This window comes from Podarcis tiliguerta (assembly GCF_965153285.1).
Source record: "Podarcis tiliguerta genome assembly, chromosome: 8".
In the NCBI taxonomy this organism is placed as follows: domain Eukaryota; kingdom Metazoa; phylum Chordata; class Lepidosauria; order Squamata; family Lacertidae; genus Podarcis; species Podarcis tiliguerta.
The window spans coordinates 60506655-60529273 of record NC_139541.1 but is presented as its reverse complement, the minus strand read 5'-3'; the positions used below and the strand labels follow the sequence as shown (position 1 = coordinate 60529273).

The following is a 22619-nucleotide window of genomic DNA, read 5'->3' as shown; positions in this document are numbered from 1 at the left end:
ATGTTGCTGACGCCAACAGCCATCAGCCCCAGCCTGCATGGCCAATGGCCAGGGATGATGGGAGTTGTAGTCCAGCAATATCTGTAGGGAATCACATCTGTAGGTGATGGGAAAGACCTCTCTTGAGCTGAGGCACTGCAAAGCTACAGTCATTCGGAGTAATGTCTACAGTCATTCCGTGGTCAGGGCTGATGAGAGCTGGAATCCAGCAACATCTAGAAGGCACCAGGTTAGAGAAAGCTGGATTACACTGCCTAGTAGCATCTCTCTAGGGTTTCAGACGGGAGTCCTTCCCATTTTAGGATTAAACCTGGGACCTTCTGCATGCAAGGCATGCCCTCTACCCCTTGAGCTATAGCCCTTGCCCCAGAAATCCAGAGAAGAAATAGCCAAGATCATATTAAGTGAAAAATATAAATTTTATTTTTTAAAACAGCTGCCAGCAGTTTGCCAGTATACCTGTAAAAGATATTCCAGAAAAGTGAAAAGAGAAGCATATTACAATATATCATAAGAGATTCCAGGTATCTCTGTACAAACGCCAAATCAATGCCCTGCCCATTCTGGGAATCTGTGCCCCCGCCCACCCAGATGCAACAGTTGAGCAGATAAGACAAGATGATATATATTTTTAAAACACGGTTTGCTCAGAACAACCTTTTCAGGTATGTTCAAAAGGATAAGAAGGAACTTGACTGTATCTAAGCAATTGTGGTTTTAACATGGGATAAAACGTCTACTGTTAGTCACAGCTAGGAGGGGACAGTTATTCATTTTTAGAATGAAGAGTTGTTTTAGCATTGCCTCTTAAAGCAACATTTCACAGAAAGGCAGGTAGGCAGGTGAGTGATAACCAAGGTTCCACAACCCCCCGCCAAAGAATATACATGCTTCAAGCACTAGGGAATGAAGCCAGACCTCAGCTCTCATGTGTAGCCCCCCCACTATGCATAAAACTTGTAGTATGAATTAGAACACCTTTGTGTGTTACATTTAGACACTGGTAGGCCCTAGAATGGCCAGATTTCTAAACTGGTTGCTCTTTGTCACTGTTAATATTTGCACATAGCTCTAGCATAGTAAGATAGGCTAGACCAGTTTCTGTGGCCCACGACCTTTAGAGGCTGATAACAAACAGAACCAATTTGTGCACAAATGCATGTTGAGCCGAGTCCACAGAAAATACTGTTGTTACAGAGGCCTGATCTTCAGCTGTGCTGGCTGGGGCTCATGAGAGCTGGAGTCCCACAGGAAGGACTTGACAGAGGTGGGGAACCTGAGGTTTGCTTTCCTACCCCTCCGTGCCCAGAATGTGGCACACTGGTTCGTGTGCGAGTCAGACAAGTGTAATGATTTCACAAACGCTCTGCACACTTTTGAGAGAAGTGTTCCACCTGTTCTCTTTGTTCCTCAAGGCTCTGCCTGCTGAGCAAAAGTGACCTTGTTAAAAAGGCATCTCTTGATATAGAAGTCATGCAATTTTAATTCTCTGGGTTGTAGTCACTACAAGTGCTACTCAGAGTAGGCCCACTGAAATGAGTGAGCCCAAATTAATCATGCCCATTCATTTCAATGGGTCTACTCTGATGGAGCATGACTAACACTGGCTATAACCCACAGCTTTTCTTTTAAAAATAAATTCTATTTCACTATAAACAAAATAAGCAGAATGGCCAATTATCTTATATAAATATGACCCAACAGAGAGCATGTGGACAATGCATCATCCAAAACATTGGAATCCATAGTGTCATGACATCAAAGGGCATAGGATGAGGGCAAAGACTTCCTCCTGAATTATGGTTGCAGAAAGGACTTCAGGGCCACCTCAACCCTTCTTGTTACTTGTGAAGCAGAATCCAAGCAGCAATCTGCACTCAGAGTAACATTGGATGCAGCCAATTGGGATGTTCCCCTTCAACAGGAGCTGCCTCTCAGAGTGGTCCAAGGCAGCAGGCTCTTTCAATGGCACAACTATCCTGTGGCTAACAATAATACATGAACAGAATTTCCTCAGGCATACCAGTTCTGAGATGACTTCAATCATTCTAAATATTAACACTCCTGCCTATTTTTAGGGCAAAAGTGAGACAAGCTGTGGCCTTGTTGCTGGACTGCAACTCCCATAATTCTGACCTTTGACCGTGCCCGCCGGGGCTACTGGGAGCTGGGAATCAAGCAGCATCAAGAGGGCCACAGATTCCACCCTCCACCGCCCGGGTTTAGGCAAAGGAGTGATTCCTCAAATGCTCCTAGCCTGACAACTAGAATGGGAATTTAAAACATCTTTGGCTATAGGAGTGGAAAGACATTTTGGAAGTCGCATTAATACAGGAGGAACATTTAAGGAATTGCTACAAGGAGCTGCTCTTGCTCACACTTCTGGTTCTCATGCAACTCTCATCCCTTGCTCAAAAGTCCGAGGATGGTGGGTTTGGGGAATGTCTCTGAGAATTAGACCTACATTTGCTATTTTGGATGGCTAGAAGCAGAATGTCTGAAATTCTGTTAAGAATGCATATGTACATAAAAAATTATCAATTTTGTAAGAAACTGGCAAGTGGCAAGATCATTAACTCTTCAGTTTTGTGCAGGTTAGGCAAGTTCCCAAACTATAAATACAGTAGGTACAACACATGTCTTTACGCACTCCCTCCTCTCCAACCTTGGAAGAATAAACGTTAAGTCAAACTTGGGGTTTTCTCTGTCTTCCAGAAAGTTAATCTGTATATGAATGCTACCAATTTCATAGGCTAAACAAAGGTTAGCTAATGGGAATTCCTTTCACATTTCTGTTGCAAAAACGTAACTATAAAAAAATTTCCCATTTGATGACAGAAGCCCCCCATCCACAAACACACGCCCACCTCTTTATTCATTCAAGAGGAAAACTGAATGCTTTCACCCATGTGGGCTGCTAAAGTTAACCAAATGGTTCATCACTTGCAACCACAAATTATGCACCTTATCTTGTCGGAGAAACTGCCTCTACTACACACCAAGTGGATAACTGGTCACACGAAAGAACATTTATGCACATCAATATTACTGAGGAAGAGATAATGCTTCTCTGTAAAATACACTGTACTTCCAAATGACTTCTCTGTTCCAACTTAATAGAATCAAGAGCATAAGATTCAACTGCTGCCTACATTTCAAACCGGAAAGGTTTCGTCAAACAGTACTAAGGCATAATCAGCATCAAATGATAAAGGTTGTCCTGTGCTGCGGTGTAATTTAAAATAAATTGGCAGGCTGCTTCCTCCCTTTTGACTGATACTGTTGGGAGGTGCAGAGTTATTTCATGACTCATTGAAGGTACGCTTTCAAATAAACACAATCCACCAAGCACCAGTTCCAGGCTAAATGGATCCAGCAACCAGATGGGGAAATAGCAGTTACATAAGAGGTGGTTATGTGGACAGTGACTTGGCAAGAATTTGAGCTAATGGCCCACATCTGACCATTTTTTTCCTCAAATCCCATCTGGTCACACTGGTCATCCTACCTTCTAATCTGAAACTTTAAATTTGCCAGGCAAAATGACAACTGGAAGGCAAACAAGTGTGGGCATTAGCAGGATAACCACCCTGTGCATAAGATCCACCATGCTGTACAACACAATTCTACCCTTTGGGTACCTTACCCCCCCAAATGTGTACACCAAGCTGGTCAACTGACTTAAAGGCAAAATCAGAAAGAAGAATCTGGAGCAGATTTCAGGCCAGTGAAATTAAACTAAGAGGTACAAACATGCTAGAAAAGGTTCTACCTTCTAGTGTTTTGTGTCAAAGCTGCAGGATGCTTTGGGGCCACCCTTAAGCCTAAGACTGGCTTTTGTGAATACTGGCAAAGAGAAAGAAGGCACCACAAAGGCATGTATAACAAATACAAAGCTATTATTGAAATCATGTATCTACTTACTGGATCAGATCACAATGTAAGTATGATTCTTAGATTTAAAAGAAGAAAAAACCACAAACCTAAGGCTCTTAACACCAAGTCCCTCACCGAAATGAAATTTTGTACAAAAAAAGGTTCCCTAATCCTCTTCCATGCCCTCACTTATGCTGAGTAAGCCAGGCTGCAATGCTACACACGTGTACTTGGGAATAAACCACGCCAAACTCAAGGCAACTTGCTTCTGAGCAAGTATGTACAGAGTTGGGCTGCAGAAAGTCTGTTAACAGGAGCCCTTATACGTGCTTTAAAAATGTACACTCCAGTGTAAAAGTTACAAAAGGTACGCTGGCAAGACGACTAGTGTTGATTGGCTGGAGAAGTCTTTGATGGCATTTAAAATAAATAGAAAGTTTGCTCCATGCCTCAAATCCTTGCCTTTCCTTTTATTAAATAAAACCCAAGTCAGAAACACAAACCATTTTTGTTTTTACAGTGCTATTCCTTGGTGCTGTTCTAGAAATACACAACTTGGACCTTGAATGTGTTAATGATTGTGATGTGAAAAAATATAGATCAGGTACATATGCAGCAGTCAGATGTGACTTATTGAAGGGAGAAACAATTGAAAGAGGGGCTGAGAACTCCACATTCCACACTTACAAACGACCAAGGAGAAAATCATCAATATGGAATTATGCACGTAAGGCAAAACAGTTGGTATCTAAAGGCCACTTGCACATATTTAAAAATAAAAAGTAGTTACTTGCAGGAACCTGACATTAGCACAGTGAGAAGAAAGCACCTCTGGCACCCAACCACAGCATTTCTTGCTAGCAACATAAAAGCATAGTTACATGTTGAGTAGAAACATCTGGCATATTTAGGCTGCTTGACAGCTCAGGTTTGGAATGATGTTACTTAAGAAATAAATCCCACATATTGACAAGCCTCCTAGTGCCTTAAAAAAAAAAGCAACTTGCTATTATGGCCTTGGATTATTGTGCTTCATCCAATAAAGTTGTCTTGCTTTTTGATCCAATCAGTTGGAGACTTATGTACTCCCGCTCGACCCCCCCAATGCAAGCATTTGCAGTGAACCCTTGTCACCTCCAAGAACACAGTTTATTGGGTTCCTGGTGTCTATGGGTCACAGCTTGTGGCATTTGAACTTGTTGAAATGTGCCCTTTTTCCTCATGAGCAGGCATGCTTGCCCAAAGGTTTTGCATGTAGCTCTTTTCGGTGAGGCAGTAAGAGACTTTGGTGCACTGTTCAGACAGACCAGCAGGTGCAGTGTTTCGGGAGAGCTAAGGTATGCAATAGCATCTCGAAAATACATAAATAATCCTTAAATCACACCAAGAAGTGCTTCCTAAACAAATCTGAAAATCCCAAGATGCAATTTGAGATTTAAAGGCCACTTTATATAATCAGAAGAAGCAAGTGGTAAAAAAACAACAACCACCTTTCCTTAGGCTGAATCACCTAAGTTTGGAGCTGCGGAGGCTGTATTCGCTCTGCAATGAATAAAATTCTGCGCATTAAAATATTCTATGGGAGAGGAGCACCCTGAAGCCATCTCCCCAACAAGCCAAGTGTGTGCAGACAAGAGAGAGAAGGTGCCTTCTAATATAGGGAAAGTGTTCAAACTTGCACTCCACTCCCACTACCTGAAATGCTCAATCCAGGAAAAGCTTTACCACTCGTTGGACTATGTAAGATGGCTGTCCTACCTAACTGAGACCCAGGATCTGCAGGCCCAGGTAGTAAAAGTAGGGGTCCCACTCAGCATTCTGGGCCAGGTTCCAGAATTGCTTCACTGCAACATTAACTGCTGTGCTCAGCTTGCTTATTATAGGATACAAAGCAAGCAAACGGCATAACATTGGTTTGCATTTTTTGAAAGAGAAAAAATACCTGGTCTACCCAATGTAACACTGAATAACTGCAAGTACATGCAAAGTAAATCACTATCTTAAAAAGACAAAAGGGGAGCAGTCTGTTAAAAGAAGCGTTTCGTTATGAAATGTGTGCGAAACACTGCTTATTTAGTGAGTCTCTTAGCTACATCGCTGTAGGCGAATTCAATCTCTTTGTCTCCAGGACAAGTGTTGGTGAATTCATCACGACCATAAGCATTTGTCAGGTATCTCCAAATCCCAGTCATTGTCTTGGGGATATCGAAGTTGCGATACTTTTTGGCCACAACCTAGGAGCAAAGAAAGGGAAGAAAAGCTGTTTTACAATGTCCAAAGAGAGATGGGACCAGCTCATATCTTTTGTGCTTTGAGACTGCAACCAGAACCACAAAGTAGCATCAGACTTGTCTGCATATAAGAATGAGAGGGGAAGCTGCTTAATACCAAGTCAGATTACTTGTCCATCTTGCCTAATACAGGGGAAGGGGTGGAGCTCAGTGGTAAAAGCAGAGGTAGACTGGTAAATCCCAGGTTCAATCCTAGCCATTTCCATGTAATGCTGGGAGAGACTGAAATCCTGGACAGCAGCTGCCAATCAGTGTGGGCAATATTGAGATAGATGGGCCAATGATTTGACACAGTGTAAGACAGGGATTGAACCTGCAACCTTCTGCATGCAACTTGGGTATGGCCCCTTCCCTGTAAAATGAATAGGAAGCTTAGCATCTGTGGCAACTTGTAGGTGTGCAGGCACCCAATAGAATTTCCCAAAGCCCATTTGCCACTACAGGAAATTATCTCGTTCAGTTGAGCCAAGCGTCAAATGTGTGCACTCAAGGTAGTTCCACCCACCTTGACAATATGTAGTTTGGGCAACAAGTTGCAGTCTGCTAGCGTCATCTCATCACCATCCAGAAACTTGCGGGTGGAAGCTGCGATATCCTCCATGCTGTTCTCATCAATCTCATCAGGGAGAGGTGTATTCAGGTACTCATCCAACTTCTGCAGAGTTTTCAGAAGGCCTCTCTCCAAGGCTGGAAGAGTTAGCCAGTGAAAAAGGAAGAAAGAAATCCAATGGTGCTGGATAAATCAATCACAGTTGAAACCTACGTACCTAACCCCCAATGGAAACAGCGCCAAGCGATCTATGAATCACCCACCAAGCAAAAAATGGAGAATCTGTTCACTTGGGGTGCCGTTTAGAATGTGGCCCTTTCAGCCCCGATGAAGCACTCAAGCTTAAGCTCCATTACTGTTGCATATTAGTTCTTAAAGTAACAGCAGAGGGCAGTCTTCACCTACATTTCTCTCCTTACAGGAAAGAGAGCTTTGCCCCGCCTGTTTGAAAGGCCATAAAAAGAATGTAGGGTTGAAGAAGTATTTACATAACCCTGCAAAAAGAGGATATCAGCAATGCTCCTTCTCTAAGACAATCCAAGCAATGACTTCTAAACTTTAGACGGTCAAAAGAAACCCCGCGTCTACAAGTACTAATGAATCAAAGTAATGAAGGCTTTGTTGCTTCTACAGGCTAGGGCAAACAAGATTTTACACCCGTAAAGCTCTGCCTCCACTGAACCCAGGAAGGTCTGCAAGATGTAGAAAAAGCAAACCCCAGATCGGATTTCATAGCGGGAGCAATGTGCCATCAAGTAAAGTTGCTCTGGCAGCAATGAGATGAATTCTAACTAACCTCTGCACATCTTGCATGGCAATTCAGAGAAAAGCATTGCCCTTAGCCTGGAATGAGAACTATGAGCCATTCTGTGGGATTGTCTGCTTTGGAATTCTCCCATCTACTGCATGCATTCTGTGTTAGTCACAACAGTATCGCTTACAGTTTTGAGCCAATGCTGATGTAAGTTTGACTTCAAGATAATGGCTCCCTCCCAGAAGCTCCACAGGAGTAGCCTTCCCCACCCCCCCAATATCTTTGATGAGTAGGAGAATCCTTGGAGCATTTGGTGCAAAACTCCTCTGGGTGTGTGCAATACTCCCCCCACCTGCTCCAATTCAGAAGAGAAGCCGCCATTGGGCATGCAAGCTGAAGGACACTACTTGGCAGAACAGTGAAGAAACAGGCCAGCTTATAGTCAAAGCAAATTCATCTGAAACCAAGTGAAGTAGAGAGTCAGTAGAGGGTTGCTGTACCCAAAGACTACTCCACAGAATTCTGGAAATTAACCTACTTGGACCTGTGCCTTCATCTTGCCTTCCAACTAATGTTTAGCTATATCTGTTTCCCAAGTTCAATGCCATCAGGATTTATTTTCAGTAATCATGGCTATGTGTATGCTGCAATTCCATGCAAGTCCAGAAAAGCCACAGAATGAGATACTTGCTGCAAAATTTTAAAAACAATCTCTAATGAAAAATAAACTTCTAGCCCTTGTGGTTGTGAAGACTTGAGAAGGATTGCCAGTGGGTGGCACTTCAGTGCCCTATACAGCTCCTCCCCCATGACTACAGAAGCGGAATTATGCAGAATAAAACACGCATTTCCACATGAATTTCCACAGATCACAAAATACAGATAGCTAAACTGTAGAATGCTGGTCTTCAGCACAGGGCATACATGAGCTGGGACTATTTGATATATTCAGGGTTAAAGGTGAGCCTGAGACAATCCTCATCAGTAGCTCAGCCTTGCAAATGACTTAAGCAATAATCTACATGGCCAATCCACCCCTAAGCACAGTATTTTATAGGCCACAAAGGAAAAAAGCAGATAGAAAGTGAACAGAAACTGTAACCGAGTACAAAAGCCAACAAAAAAAATGCACCATGGAAAAGATACTGCTGTCAATATTGTTTCCTTACAATGAGCTGCTGTATGGGGTCCCTGTGGCAAAAGGTCGCCTAGCAACCACAGATTTCTCATTTACTGGCAGGAAACATAATCCAAGGTCTATAGGTCTGTGGATTCAGTTTAAGTGCCATTTTTAGACCACCAAGGGTAGCACACTGTTTGATACAAGAGGAAAAAATTGGCAGAGCTTTCAGAGAAAATGCCAACGGTAGGTACACCAGGCAATAAAAATTAAGAGTATAGAATTTTCCAGCCAACTCACTAATTATTGGTGGGGAGCTGAAGCTAGAAAAACTGCAGATTTTCACAAGAGTCACAAAGGACAGATTTAGGCTAAACTAGGGACGGGGAACATGGATCCCTTCAGATGGTGTTGGACTCCAGCTCCCTTCATCCCCAGCCACTGGATATGTGGGCAGGGGTTGATGGGAGCTGGAGTCCAGCATCATGAAGAGTGTATGTTCGCCACCCCTGAGTTAAAGGAAAGTAGATTTGGCAGGATAGAGGAAAGATTTCCTAAATGATGGAAAGCTGGCCCTTGGAAAAAGCTGGCTGGGGGTATTCATCATAGCTACTTTTTTTTTTCAAAATCTGCTTCCTGGTGTAGATCATAGCATCCCTAAGAACCTCAGTTTTTCTAGTCTAGTGCCTTGCCCACCTCCTACACATGGCTACTGCTTAGTGTCTTTCAGATTCCATTGCTCACCTCTCTCTTTACTATCAGAGGATTGGTCTACTACAGCTTGTGGCACATTAAAGAAACTTGTTTTGGCATGAGCTTTTGTCGACCAGTGTCCACTTCATCCAATGCAAGAAATGTTATCTTCAATTGACAAATACACCTACGTATAAAGCTGTGGACAGTGGGGGCACATGGCCATGAAAAAATAGAGCAGCAGGAACAGATGCACATGAATACATAAGACTAAGCAAGCGGGTGCACATATGAACACATTTTACAGCCTACTGAGCTCGTATTTCAGTATTTCCTTCTGTATCTGTGCATATTTGCTTGCAGGCAAACTGAACATTCCTTTTGTGCATCTGATGAAAGGGACTCAAGTACACTTAAGGTTGTATCACTATAAATCCACTTGTCTTTAAAAAGGTGCAACAAGACATTAACTGTCTGAACCAATACTGCAAATGGATACGCATATGTTCTAGATGACTTATCAAATTATAATCTAGCCAACTTTTTTAAATTCATGATCAAGATAAGCCAAAGGGCTGGAAAAAAGATGACCTGCTTCCTCTCTTTTAAGACACACTTTGTGTGATGTGCAACTTTTAACCTACACAAAAGATTGCAAACACGGGAACTTAGTTATGCAGTAGCAGATTCTATGGAATTGGCTTCTTTGATACTCACTCAGAAGCAGTTCCATACTTCGTGTCTGTACAATTTCACTTTAATGCGGGTTTCCTCTCCACACCCCTAGCCAAATAATAATCCTTGGACAGCAGTTCCAGCATGAGCCCAATTTATAGCTATCAAGAGCTGGCCAGAGGCACTTATGGTGCAAAATTAAAACAGAAGTCGGAGAGGCAACAACTCCAATTCCATGCAACATAAGTTGCTAGCTTTGGATGAGCATGTGCTGTTGAATACAAATAGATGTGAATGACTATCTTGAGGATACACAGTTGCTCTCAGAATGCAACAGGGCTGTTAAGCATAAGCAAGGTGGTTGCGCAAACAATGACTCCAATGCTTTTTAGCAGCTTTGGCAATTTTATGATTAACTTTAATGGGCCATTGTTGTCAGCAAAACTTACAAAAATCTCATGAGGCACATGCACACAGCTGCCACATCTTTTAAATGTGAAAAGCCCGGAACTTCAAATCAAGGGATGGAGAGAGGAAACAGCTGGGCCTTTGCTCAAAAGGTGGGAGTCAGTTCCAAGGACCATAATGTATTTTCCAGATGAGTGAAAGACAGAAGCTATGGAAGGACAATCCTTAGGCATAATGACACAGGAAGCGTATTTCCCCATTTCAAGGATAAAAATTAGGGCTGAGGAAACTCATTGAAATTAATGTCCTTCAGTGAGTCTACTCTGAGTAGGACTAACATTGGCTACATAAAAATAAGAAGCAACTGGCTGCTCATGACTACACAAACTAGGTGTGTCAGTTTTACTATCTGAGAAAAGGGCCATGTACAAAAACCACAAAGCTCAACATTTCACAGGGTCCTATAGAACTTCATTCACTTCAATAGGGCTTGCACCCGACTATTGTTTTTTGGGGTGGTGCCCCATGTTTGAATCAAATGAAGTTTACCATTCAGCAGCCTCCAATGGCACCCAAAATCTGCCTCCATGAGATGATATATGCTTCCCTTTGTCTCTGGCTACAAAAGTACAAGAGGGCCAGCTTTTACTTGATGCCTCGGACTCCAGCACTGGCCAGACTTAGGAAATTAGAGCTGAGATAGGCTGCATGAGCCATACCTTGTTTACTTCCAAACATGAGGGCAGAAGGGTTCTGGCCTTGCTCTAGAACTCACCTGCTACTCAGAAGTCATAAACAATGCTCTTGAACACAGTCTCGGCAGGGCAGCCATACAGATGTTGGTCCCGTTGCCATTAATGAAGTGGAATCGCCCACTTCAGCCCCTCGAGGTCTAGAATAGGGCAGGGAAGCCTATGGCTCTCTAGATGTTGGTTATGCTGGCTGGGGCTGAGGGGAATTTGAGTCCAATAATATCTGGGGGGACCAGACTTCCCATGCCTGGTCCAGAAGCCTTTAAAAGCCTCACTAAACCTTCTATTCAAATGCATGCACCAAAACACCAACAACACTGTCCCCTACTCCATTTTTTTTTATTTTGCTGAAATGCTAGTTCAGAAAAAGACAATTTGAAGTGGACATATGCCAGGGGGTTAAACTCTGTCTGATTACTGCACGTTCTCTGCTACCAGTCACTTTTTCCTTTGCAGAGTTGTAAACATGCATTTGAAAGCTTATGGTGGCAACGGGGGTGGAGGTGGGAGAAGTATGGGTAATTTGGAACACAGAAGGCACAGGAAAAAGATTGAGCACCTTCTGCTCCCCCACTTCTCTGCTACTGCAGAAGCAGTTCTGAGGAAAGATAATCAAGCATTTGCTGAATGTATTGCAAAACATGAGATCAGCTCTTAAGGAAGTCTGTTTAGGAGAAACCTCTACTTGGGCAAGCTAAGAAACTGAAGGGGGAGATGGATAGCAAAGAGAGCTAATGCCACACTACACACTCAAAAATAGATTCCCTACCTTCATTTGCTTCTGGCCTGGAATTCTTGATAAATGCAGAAAATTTAGCAAAGATGTCCATTCCAGCAGTGTTTGATTCTGGATGTTTTGGTGAAAGCTTTGTGTACCTGAAGAGAAACATTTTTCATATATATATTTGTATATGAATTTACAGTGTTATTTCAATTGCAACAATGGCATTGTACCATATAAGTTGGGCATATTTCCTTCCAGAATGTTTTATTACTGATGGCATTTATTTGCATTATTGCTTTGTAGCTACTTAATTCATCCTTCCTGCAAGCTGGGAAGAGCACAGTGGCAGCATAACTACAACCTTGTTCCTGTGTTAAGCACCTGAAAGAAACAAACATAATGCTCCAGTGCTCTTCCCAGAGCACATGGGAGAGAGTTCCATCTGCCTGAACTCACAGGAGTCATTCATTCAGTGTCAGAGGCCATCTGAAATTTTGCCAAAGCAAGCAGTGGCCAATTACATTACGCAAGAAGTGTGGTGGCTTAGAAATGCTGCTTTACCCTCGTAATGAATTCCACAGATTTGCAGAGTTAGCACATGGAGCTCTGCCCTCCCCTGAGAAATATTTAAATGGATGCAACTTTTTAAAATACATTGCTCTTGAGCAGCATACCGTTTAGAATTTTGTCCGAGTACCAGATCTGCCCGTATTTTTGACAAGCCTTCAGAAACATGTTTAGCGCTGAAGTTATCTTCCAGAAAGTCCCAATATGCACATAGTGAGACAATTTCAGTATTTCTTCCATTAAAAAGGGGGATAACCCCTTGCTCAACTCACCTTGGAATAAATATGGGTACAGCTAAAATTATGATTTAAGCTAGTTGTGAAACAGTGACTGATTTCTAAAAAGCTATCAACCAGCACACTGAATACCCACCTTGACATCCTAGGGTCCACTCATTTTAGCTGACCCTCACAACCAGTCACCGTTTGTGATCGCCACATGGGCTTGTGGTGAGTTTTGAAGGTGTGCCAACAACTCTAATGCCCAGTGTGACTGGGAGAGCAAATTCTTTCCCTTCTGTCCCAGCAATCAGGCTATGCAAGCGCTGAGCCACAGAGGTGCTGGAGAGCCTCAAAGCTCTGCAAGATGTCACTGGCACTGTGCCACTTAAGAGACACAAGGTCTGGGAGACTCCCTCCTCCCTCCCTCCCTCCCTCCCTCCCTCCCATGAGGCAGTAGAAGGATGAAGAGGGGGGAGGAAATCACTCAGACCATGCAGAGAGCATCTCATTGCCTTCAAAGTCTGTCCAAAGTTCAGCATGAGGACAGAAATCTCAGGGGATCTTCTCCAGAATTAAAGAGAAGATACCAGTTGCAGGCAAATTTGTGGACCCATGTTGGAAAAGAAAAATACAGTGAATTGGTTACTAGTCTGTATGGAAACTACTGCATTTCACCTTATGAAATTCAAACAGAACAAGAACACCCCTACGTACTCTTAAAGAGTTTGTCAATGCTAAGGAAAATTATTGTGGAAAACAAGACTTTAAACTAAGAAGATAGACTTGGATTTATCCCAAGTATCGGCAATATCAGTAATGCCAACTTCATGTTGAGTTTTAAGATGGCAGTCACTGGTAATCATCAATCCCCTTTAGTCTTTCCTTTTACAAGGGAATGAAGACACAAAGACTCTTTTCTGTTCAGACCTGCTTGCCAGTCTGTTGCGTTTAATAATTTTCAGGTCACAGAAATGCTTAACCAAGAGTTAACTTTCGGATCCGATCCTTGCTCACTCTAGCAGGAAAGAGCAATGCCAAGAGTGCAATAGCCCAGGGGTTTGGTGAGAAGTTTGATGGGAAGGAAGAAAAGGGGGGAGTCAAGGGCAACGAAGAAGCTGACTGGTGTGGCTGCATGACCTGCTTGGCTGAAGCAAACCCAAGAAATGTGAAATCCTATGCATTTCGCCTCTGTTGCACAAAGATACCATAGATACAGCTTCGATAGGGTAGGAACAGCTTTTTGGCCCTAAGCCTGTAATAATGTACAGTTGCCATCTCTTATTGCTGATGAAGTAAGCTTGCAACTAACTTGCATAAAGAGTACATAGCAATATAGAGGATTAAGCAGTACCATCCTGAGAACTGACAAAGACCACCACCACCAAAACAGCTTTCTGCAATACACCTCCCCTCACTAGTGACACTTACTTGGGTGGGCAGAGGACATCTTCGAGAAATTCTTCAATTTTGTTCACATCCGTCTTCACCTCATTGTTAAATGTTATGAAGGGTGGGTGAGTCCCCGGTGCCAAGTTCTGAAGGTCTGCAGGTTTCCTGCAAGAGTAGAGTTGTCTACATTAAAACTTTCAGTATGTTGAGCAATTCCGGCAGGGTCATGGTTAGTGCTATCAAGAACATAAGAGCCTGCTGAATCAGGCCAGTGGGCCGTCTAGTACAGCTTTCCTGTTCTCACAGTTGCAAACCAGCTACCTATAGGAAGCACACACAAGCAAGATCTGAGCACAACAGCACTCTCCCCTCCTGTGGCTTCAAGCCACTGACATTCAGAAGATTACTGCCTCCAGCCATTGAGGCAGAGCAGTGCCATCCTGGCTACTGGCCACTGATGGCCTTATCCTCCAAGAATTTGTCTAATCCTCTTTTAGACATCAGGCAGGTATGGCCCAAGTACTCTGGGGAAACCTTTTTAAACCTGAGATAAATTAGGACAATTTAAGACATGGGGGTGTCCCTGAGGTAGAAGGTGGCTCCACTGGGAATCCAGAACTCCAAGGACTTTGCCAGCAGGTTTGATAGAGCACAACGTATCCAACCAGAGATATGCTGCACAATTTTACTTTTAAGGACTACGTAGTAAAATCTTCAAACTAATTTTATAATTATAAACCTGTAAGAAAAATCAGCAAAATTATGATCAGCTCTCTGTGCTTGCACTTCCATAGGACGTGTCATGTTCACCCATAAGCTCACTTTACGCCTTGCATTGCACATTTCTAAGATGCATGCAGGTAACATTTAACGTGATGCATCCTATCTGGCTCATGGCGGGGGCACAGCTTTGGCTAACTGGATTTTTGAGGTTCCACCCACCTACACCTAAACGCATCTGTATGGTGCCATGAAGACTGCATTCTGCTGATACAGGCTCTGTTGTCTTAATCTCTGTTTCACAGGAAGTACAACATACACACACAAGCAAGCTAACACGAAGAGAGGAGCTCCATTGTGGGGGTTGGTCTGTTAAGCCAAAACACATTTAGCAAAATGTGCAAGAGCAGGTTATGACATCAAATTTGGGACTAGAGCTACTCCTCTAGGGGAAATATTTAGTTACTATGCTCCAGCCATTAATCTTCCCTCCAACCAACAGTAACACTTCCTAGCTCAAAACAATTTCACCACCCAGGGCAAGTGTGGATTTGTTTGGCACAGACCTATTTCATGAGACTGTAGTGGCAGTTAGACCTGCAGGGGGAAAGCAATCCAGGCTCCTCAAAGCAGACACTCAGCTGCCATCAAGCCTGCTTCCTTCTGGGGCAGGCTGGGCCTCCTTTCCCTCAACACAAACTTAAAGGAATTACATCAAGGGGCAAACTACTTTGAAAGTTTGTGTGCACTGGGGAATTCAGTGACAGTGAGATCAGACAGACACTGAGAAGTTTGGACTTTTTTAAGGGGGGGATATGGGAGTTATTGGAGGAAAGGTGCTGTTAGTAGACATAGTGAAAGGAACATTAACGTTGTGGTTGCAATTTTCAGTGGTGTACCAAGGCTTTAAAAGGAGATCAAAGCAGGAGTAGAGAGTGGGAGCCTGTATAGAGGGGTAAGCTGCCTTGAGCCACTGGGAACAAACAGGCGGACTATACTGTACACCTGAATAGGATTTTCAGTCAACATCCTGCAGCAGGTGGCTGTTTCCAGTTTTGTGAGGCAGGGGCAAAACCTCATACATTGGAGGAAGCTGTTGGCACTGCTGTGGCCTTTTCCACCTTCGCTAAATAATTCTGGTTGTCACAAAGCAAATCAGTCTTACACCAGTGCTTTCTGCTGCAAAACATGCAAAGGGCAGAAGTAAATTGTGCATATACACATCTTTAAGTCCCTACATATATTCCTTCGGGGGGCCCCCAATTAAGCTGGATTTCTCCACATGCACATAGCTGGGCACTTAATGCATATACACATGTCTTCCACACTTCGTGCTAAGACCACAATAAAGTTTAGCTGATGCTTCCTGCCACAATAATGTCTAGCACTGCCCTAGATTATTGCCCATTTGAGGCAAACACACAATGCCCATTTGACCTGTACCACATACACTGGGAAACTCTAGAGACAGCACTACCAGTAAAGTGAACCACCAGAATGGATTTGGAGTAAGAGAACCACCTCCCCACCATCATTCCAGTGGTAAAAATCTGGCAATCACTCAGTGATGCAAAAGACAAAGTACAGCCTTTCATGTCCAGCTTAGCTGACTTTCCCACATTTGAGGTTCGGTGAGGGATGCTCAGTCAATCATGAACTGACCTCAGCACTGCACTTTGCAGGGTATTAACTCAGTATTTTAGTAAACCAGAAGCACACAAGATCTTCACACAAAACCAGTTTTAGAATTTAGCACTGAACCAGACATGCAGCAAGCGGGACAGGCAGAAGCTTGGTACAACAAATGGCCTGAAAAGGCATGGGGATGTATAAACTAACAAGCAAAACTAAAAGGGGGAAAGAATCAACACAAGGCAGCCACCAGACCTCTCCTCTGAACAGGGGAAACTTCGAAAGCAAGCACAGCCACAGCTTGATGTCTTGCCATTATTCCCATCTGCTTAGAGTTTTCAAAGAATGAGAAAATAGGGCTCTCCATAAAACAAGGTGTCCCATGCCAAAGCTAGATTTAAGTTATCAAAAAGTGCTGATCAGCCACTGCTTCTTCACCCCAGGATCCCATGTATAAACGGATACACACAAGTATTATCAGAGACTGGACTAATTCAGCCATCCTACAACTGTTATCTTCGGATTCCATCCAGCAGCCTAATTTTTTGCATGTTAGGGTTTGTTTTCATATCCTCCACCTCCACCTCCCAAGTGCTAGTTTGGTTAATAATTTGGAAAACTCCAAAGCTTACTCAGTATTTGGGAGACAATTTTGATGGTCCTACCTAAAAAGTATTGCCTAGCAATAATAGGCCTTTCTTTTAGTCATGCCATTTAGTCATGCCGTTTCTTGGTAGATGAATTTTGTGCAATGTTACACCAAAACCACTATTCAGTAATTCAGGAACACAGGAAGCTGCCTTACATTGAGTCAGACCACTGATCCATCTAGCGGCTAGTCCAATTCAGCCTCTCCCAGATTTTTGTTTCATGGCAGAGAATAAGAGAACATTCAGCTGCCACAAACCTGCCCTTAACTGTGTGCACACACTCAAAGTGTTCCTAATTTGTCCTTCTCCAAAAGCTGCTGAGATTTGTGAGTCAGTTTCATACCTTAAGTAGCTTAAGCTTCAATTAAAACACTGCTGTGTACACCCACAATAATTACAGAAAATTACTGGAGTGGCTCTCCTCCAATTTCTCCCATTGGTTAGAGGAGGTTCTTTTCAGATGGGAAAAATAGTGTCAAATCATACCTTTCAGGTGTGAAGGGTGCATTCTGTTCTGGGAGCAGGCAAGACCAAACCCTCAGCAAATGTCAAAACAAGTTCTGAAAGGGGGTGGGGCTTCTGGCAAACTACACCCCCTCTCTAAAAACAGGCAAATTAAACCTACTGCTGTCACAATCCCCCTTAAGCATCCTCAACAGAGCTAGTCAGTTCCCTTACAGTTTCCTTTACCCCTTCTTCCCTGTTGGCCACACCTGTTTATGTTGCATGTTTGCACCAGTCTAAATGAGCTTTTAGCAAAACACATCTGGTGCTAATGATGTCAAATTTATTATTATTATTATTATTATTATTATTAGGAATCTGTAGCATCTTCTTTCCAAACCAATCCTTCTGGCACCTAGCATAAAACTGAAGCGCTTTCCACTCTGCTTTCCAATGAAAAGCATTTAGGGTTTTAACCAGAGAACAACGGAAAGTCACTCTGCACCAGAGAATTATGGTCAATGTCAGCTCCCAGTTTAACACCCTAGGTTCAGGCTGTGTGGGTGGCTCCCAACTTTGTTATGTAGAAGCATAGCAAAACCATACCCTGCATCTGTAGGGATAGTCTACTACTGTTCTGGCTGAGGTAGAGGACGCTTTTAAGGAAAGGAGAGAGAATGTGAAATAAGTGTATGCGAGTAATCATATTACTCAAAAGTGTGCATGATGTCTTAGCCTGGCAACCTAATTCAAAGACATTGCAAAGTTTGTACCGGTCTGCCTGCCAACAGATACTAGTATACATAATAGGTGTGCAAGAGCCTGAAAGAGCCAACTCTCATCCCATTTACAAAAAAACCTCCCCTGCCTGGAGGCCAATCTTACTCACCACAAGCGAGTGCTCTTTAAGCCTTTCCTATGGCACACAGCTGAAACCGCATCCATTTAACAGGCGTTCCCACCCATGCTGCAAGTGATGCAGCTGTATGGGCCACGACTACCATGCTGTAACTACTAACTCGTCTTCTGTGCATCCATGGGAAGGGAACCTGTCACTATACCACTATACCACTGTCACTATACCAGCCTTGTATTTAACAATTTAAATTCATGGGGGGCCACTAGGGGCGCATCGGAAGATGGCTGACAATAACATCTCTCCGACCCACACAAGGTAACTAAGAGGCTGTGATGGGAGTAAACAGCCTCCCGGCCCCCCCAAGCATGTGGGGAGGACTGCCCTTGCCTGCTGTGCCCTATACAACCCCCGAATTTGAGGGGGTGGGGCACTAGGCAGAAAGCCCTTGCGCGGACTTCGGCGCTCCTGGACGCTGTCTCTGATTCGCGCCTCTAGCTGCAGCAACTTCAAAAGAAACAATTAGGAGGAAGCGAATGCACATATTTCAAGGAAGAATGGGGAGTAAAGACTGCTAACCGAAGAGATCTCTGAGAAACAAGACAGGTTGGAGGAACAGGAATAAATTATGAGAAGACACACCAAGGCTCGGTATGTCTGGCAACGGGACTGGATGGGGGAGGGGAAAAACTTTCCTTTCTTTTCTCTATGTGATTAACCAAGAATCCCCCCCACAAGTCACAAGTCAGAAATGCCGTTTAAATGACTTAAGCTGAGGATTTAAGACTGTGTGGAGATAATTTTCTAACCAAAGCGTGTTTTAAGGAGACTGTGGAAAGTATAAGAGCTTTGGAATGACGCAGCAAAAAATAGCGTCGCCATTTTGGCAAGTTCTGTCGAAAGACTTGTCTGGGAGGAGGAATACTTTTTTCATACCGTGGGTGAGCCTCCTCAGAGGGACTAAAGAAGGGGACAGATTAGCGAGACTGATAATGGAAAGAGTGCTTTTATTTATGAAAGTGATGATATATGGATACCATCTCGACATGATGATTGGACGAACGGAAAATTCACACAGGATTATAACTGGTGTTTACCTGCTTAAGGAGATTATCAGAAGAGATCATAAAGAAAAAAAGAAAAATATACGAACAAGATGAGATGTGAGAACAGCAAGATAGGACTGGATAGAATTATGAACATTATTTGGACAGATTTGTGGATATTAACGCAGCAGCAAGAAGATGATTGGAATCCCCTTCGGAACTTGAAATATGGGTCCCAACAAAAAATATAAAATTCGGCTTTGTAATTCGGAATTTATGTGATGTGATGTGATTTGATTTGATTGGTCGGTTAATAAAAATTATTTTAAAAAAACAACAATTTAAATTCATTGTGGGAGACTGCATTGAATTCTATGTAGGGAAGTGAGCAAGCTGGCAGTGGAGGAGGGATGGTTTCTGTGAGAACTGCAGAAGAAGAAACGGCCTCTACTGCCAAAACCATCATAGAAATGCAGCAGGCTGGCTAGGGATGGAGCAGGACCCCTCCATCCCCTCCATCAGTCTGCTTGCTAGGAGGTCGGTTTTGTTTTATTTATTTTTCACTCGTCTGCTCAGAGGTAGTAGCTTACATTTCACATTTAGTCGGTAGGGCTGTCCCCAAGTGGTGGTGGTGGGTTGGGCAACTCACAGTGTGTGTGTCCCACCATTGCCTTAGGTACAGGGCTGGGGAAGTAGCTCCTATTCAAACACACACACACACACACACACTCCAGGGATGGCCCCAAATGGAAGAGGCAGCCAATCCTCCTCTGTGACCAGCATAGCATGCAGCCTATTAACAGGTGAGTAAAAACAACAACAACAAATATATGCAGGTTTACAACTTTTGTGAGCTATTTACACAGTTACCGTTTATTTATGGCAGGCACAGGCAAACAACCCTCCAGATGTTTTGAGACTACAATTCCCATAATCCCTGACCACTGGTCCTGTTAGCTAGGTATGATGGGAGTTGTAGTCCCAAAACATCTGGAGGGCTGAGTTTGCCTATGCCTGATTTATGGCATTGCACATACACCTCTCAACATACAATGTAAATAACTCAATATTAGCAGCTAAAGCAGTTAAGATACAAAAAACTCCAGATAAATCTAAAAACAATACAAAGCAGACACCCACAGCAAAGACATATTCATCCAGCTGGGAAAGCTGGTTGGGACAGAAATGTCGTCAATTGTTTCTGCAAAGTGCAGGTTGTGGGTGCCTGTCTTGTCTCAACAAGAACACTGTTCTATATACTGGAAACCCTGCTCTGATTTACATGCAACAAAAGCCCCAAGCTTGTACCCCATCCTTCCTCCAAGAAGCTCAGAGAAGGATACAGGATTTACCCCAATGTCTTCTAATAGCCCCGTGAGACAGATTCAGCCTAGGTATTGACTGACTTGCTCAAAGCCACACAGGGAGCTCCATGAAGGGTTTTGAACCTGGATTTCACACATCCGCTGTCTCTTATGACACTGGCTCTCACCTGAGGCAAGCAAGATAGACTGGAGTAGTTGGGAGCCAGTTCTTAAAGAGACTTAATAAAATACTTAAGCATCTGGGCTATTACCCAACTCAGAGTGAAGTATAAGACAGAGATGGCCAAAAGAGGACAAAAGCAAGTTGTGTGTGTCTCGGGTGGAGGCTGTTAAGCCCCAAAAAAGTAACAAACAACAGTGACCTATGGAACATTGCTATAAATATCCTGGTAAAAAGAACTTCCATTTCTTCCAGGCTAGTAAAGAGGGAGTGGCTCAAGCCGAGAGTCATTATAGCATGCGTCACTTGGTGGTGGTTGTTTTTTTTTTTTTAAAGATTCACTGGACAAGTGCCCAGACAATAGGCTGACCAGAGTTATAAAAAGGCAGCCCATGGGACAGGTTATACGTTTGTAATAGACAAGTTCCACTAGGTTCGCACTAGAACAGATGCAAAGTTAACTCGCTTAACCTCAGACCCAAGTTGGGCAATTCCTTCTCCACAAACCTACAGCTACATCCCTCCACCAATAATCCCTAGTGATCTTAAACTGATGGTGGGACAGCCTCCATTAGGGTCTACAGCAGGGCTAGGGGGACCTGTGGTCTGCCAGTTGTTGCTGGACTCCAACTCCCATCAGCTCCAGTCAGCATAGTGAAGAGAGAAGAAATGGAAGCTGCAGTCCAGCAACCTCTGGTTGAGCATTTAACCATTAACCATCAGGAACCATTGAGGATATGGTTCCTCTAACCCAGGGGTCGGCAACCTAAGGCCCATGGGCCACAAGCAGCCCACAGGGGTAATTTAACTGGCCCCCGAGCCGCCCGCTCAGCGAGTCCCTGCGCACTGTGCTAAACCGGCGCAGCACAGTGACTCACTTCCTCAGCACCAGAAATCAAACCTGCAGAGACGCTGGAAATCGCGTCTGCGCAGGCGCAGATGCCGGAAATCACAGGCAGGCATGTGATCCAGCCCATGGAGGGATCTCCACTAGAGTGAACCGGCCCAGGCAAGGTAAACCTTGCTGACCCCTGCTCTAATCACTAACTGGTCTCCCGGGGGCTCATCATAATTCTTCCCCATTGCCACTTCAGCAACAGCAGCAGTGTGTAATCGTGTAGGCTGACCGATTAAGAGTCAGACTCGTATCAGGTGGCTGGATTCTGCTTAACAGGGGCTCGGGGTTGCCAGAGTTCCTTTCTGAACCTCTCAATTCTGCACCTCAGCAGCATCACTAAATGACATAACCAAGTCAGTAGGTTAGGCAACTGGTTTCAAGATTTCTACCTGCAGGAAACTTGCTTCAATTTAGTGATGGCCACCAACTGGGGTGGCTTTAAAAGATTAGACAACTTTATGGACAACAAGACTATCAATGGCCCCCAAGCCACAACAGCTATGTTCTCCCTTCACAGTTTGAGGCAGTATGCCTCCTCTGGAGACCAGTTGCTGGGGATCACATGCAGAGGAAGGGCTGTTGTACTCAGGTCCTGCTTGTAGGCATCCCGTAGACATCTCCTTAGCCACAGTAAGAGCAGGCTACTGGACGAAATGCCCCATTGGTCTGATCCAGCAGGGCTGCTCTTATGTTCCTATTTTGTTTACCAACCTTTCATTATTTGCCTAAGACTCCTTGCAACTTGGAAAGATATCCTGCAAGGAACACTCTCAGCTTGCTAGGCCTGTTGGCCTCCACTTTAGCACTTCTGTCATGCCAAATGCACCCTAGAATACAGCATGTACATTGAAAATAACATATAGTAAAG

General features: G+C 43.7%; 1 protein-coding gene across 1 annotated transcript in view; it reads right to left on the bottom strand.

Moving 5' to 3' along the window:
- Positions 1–400: 400 nt before the first annotated feature.
- The window catches only part of CLIC4 (chloride intracellular channel 4), a 47324-nt gene continuing 25105 nt past the window's right edge, over positions 401–22619 (bottom strand). The window contains exons 3-6 of the mRNA XM_083456048.1: positions 14060–14185; positions 11889–11995; positions 6673–6854; positions 401–6110 (exon numbers count right to left, since the gene is read on the bottom strand). Of these exons, the coding sequence (XP_083312174.1) occupies positions 5946–6110; positions 6673–6854; positions 11889–11995; positions 14060–14185 (580 nt within the window). The 3' untranslated portion in view covers positions 401–5945. The remainder of the gene's footprint in view (positions 6111–6672; positions 6855–11888; positions 11996–14059; positions 14186–22619) is intronic.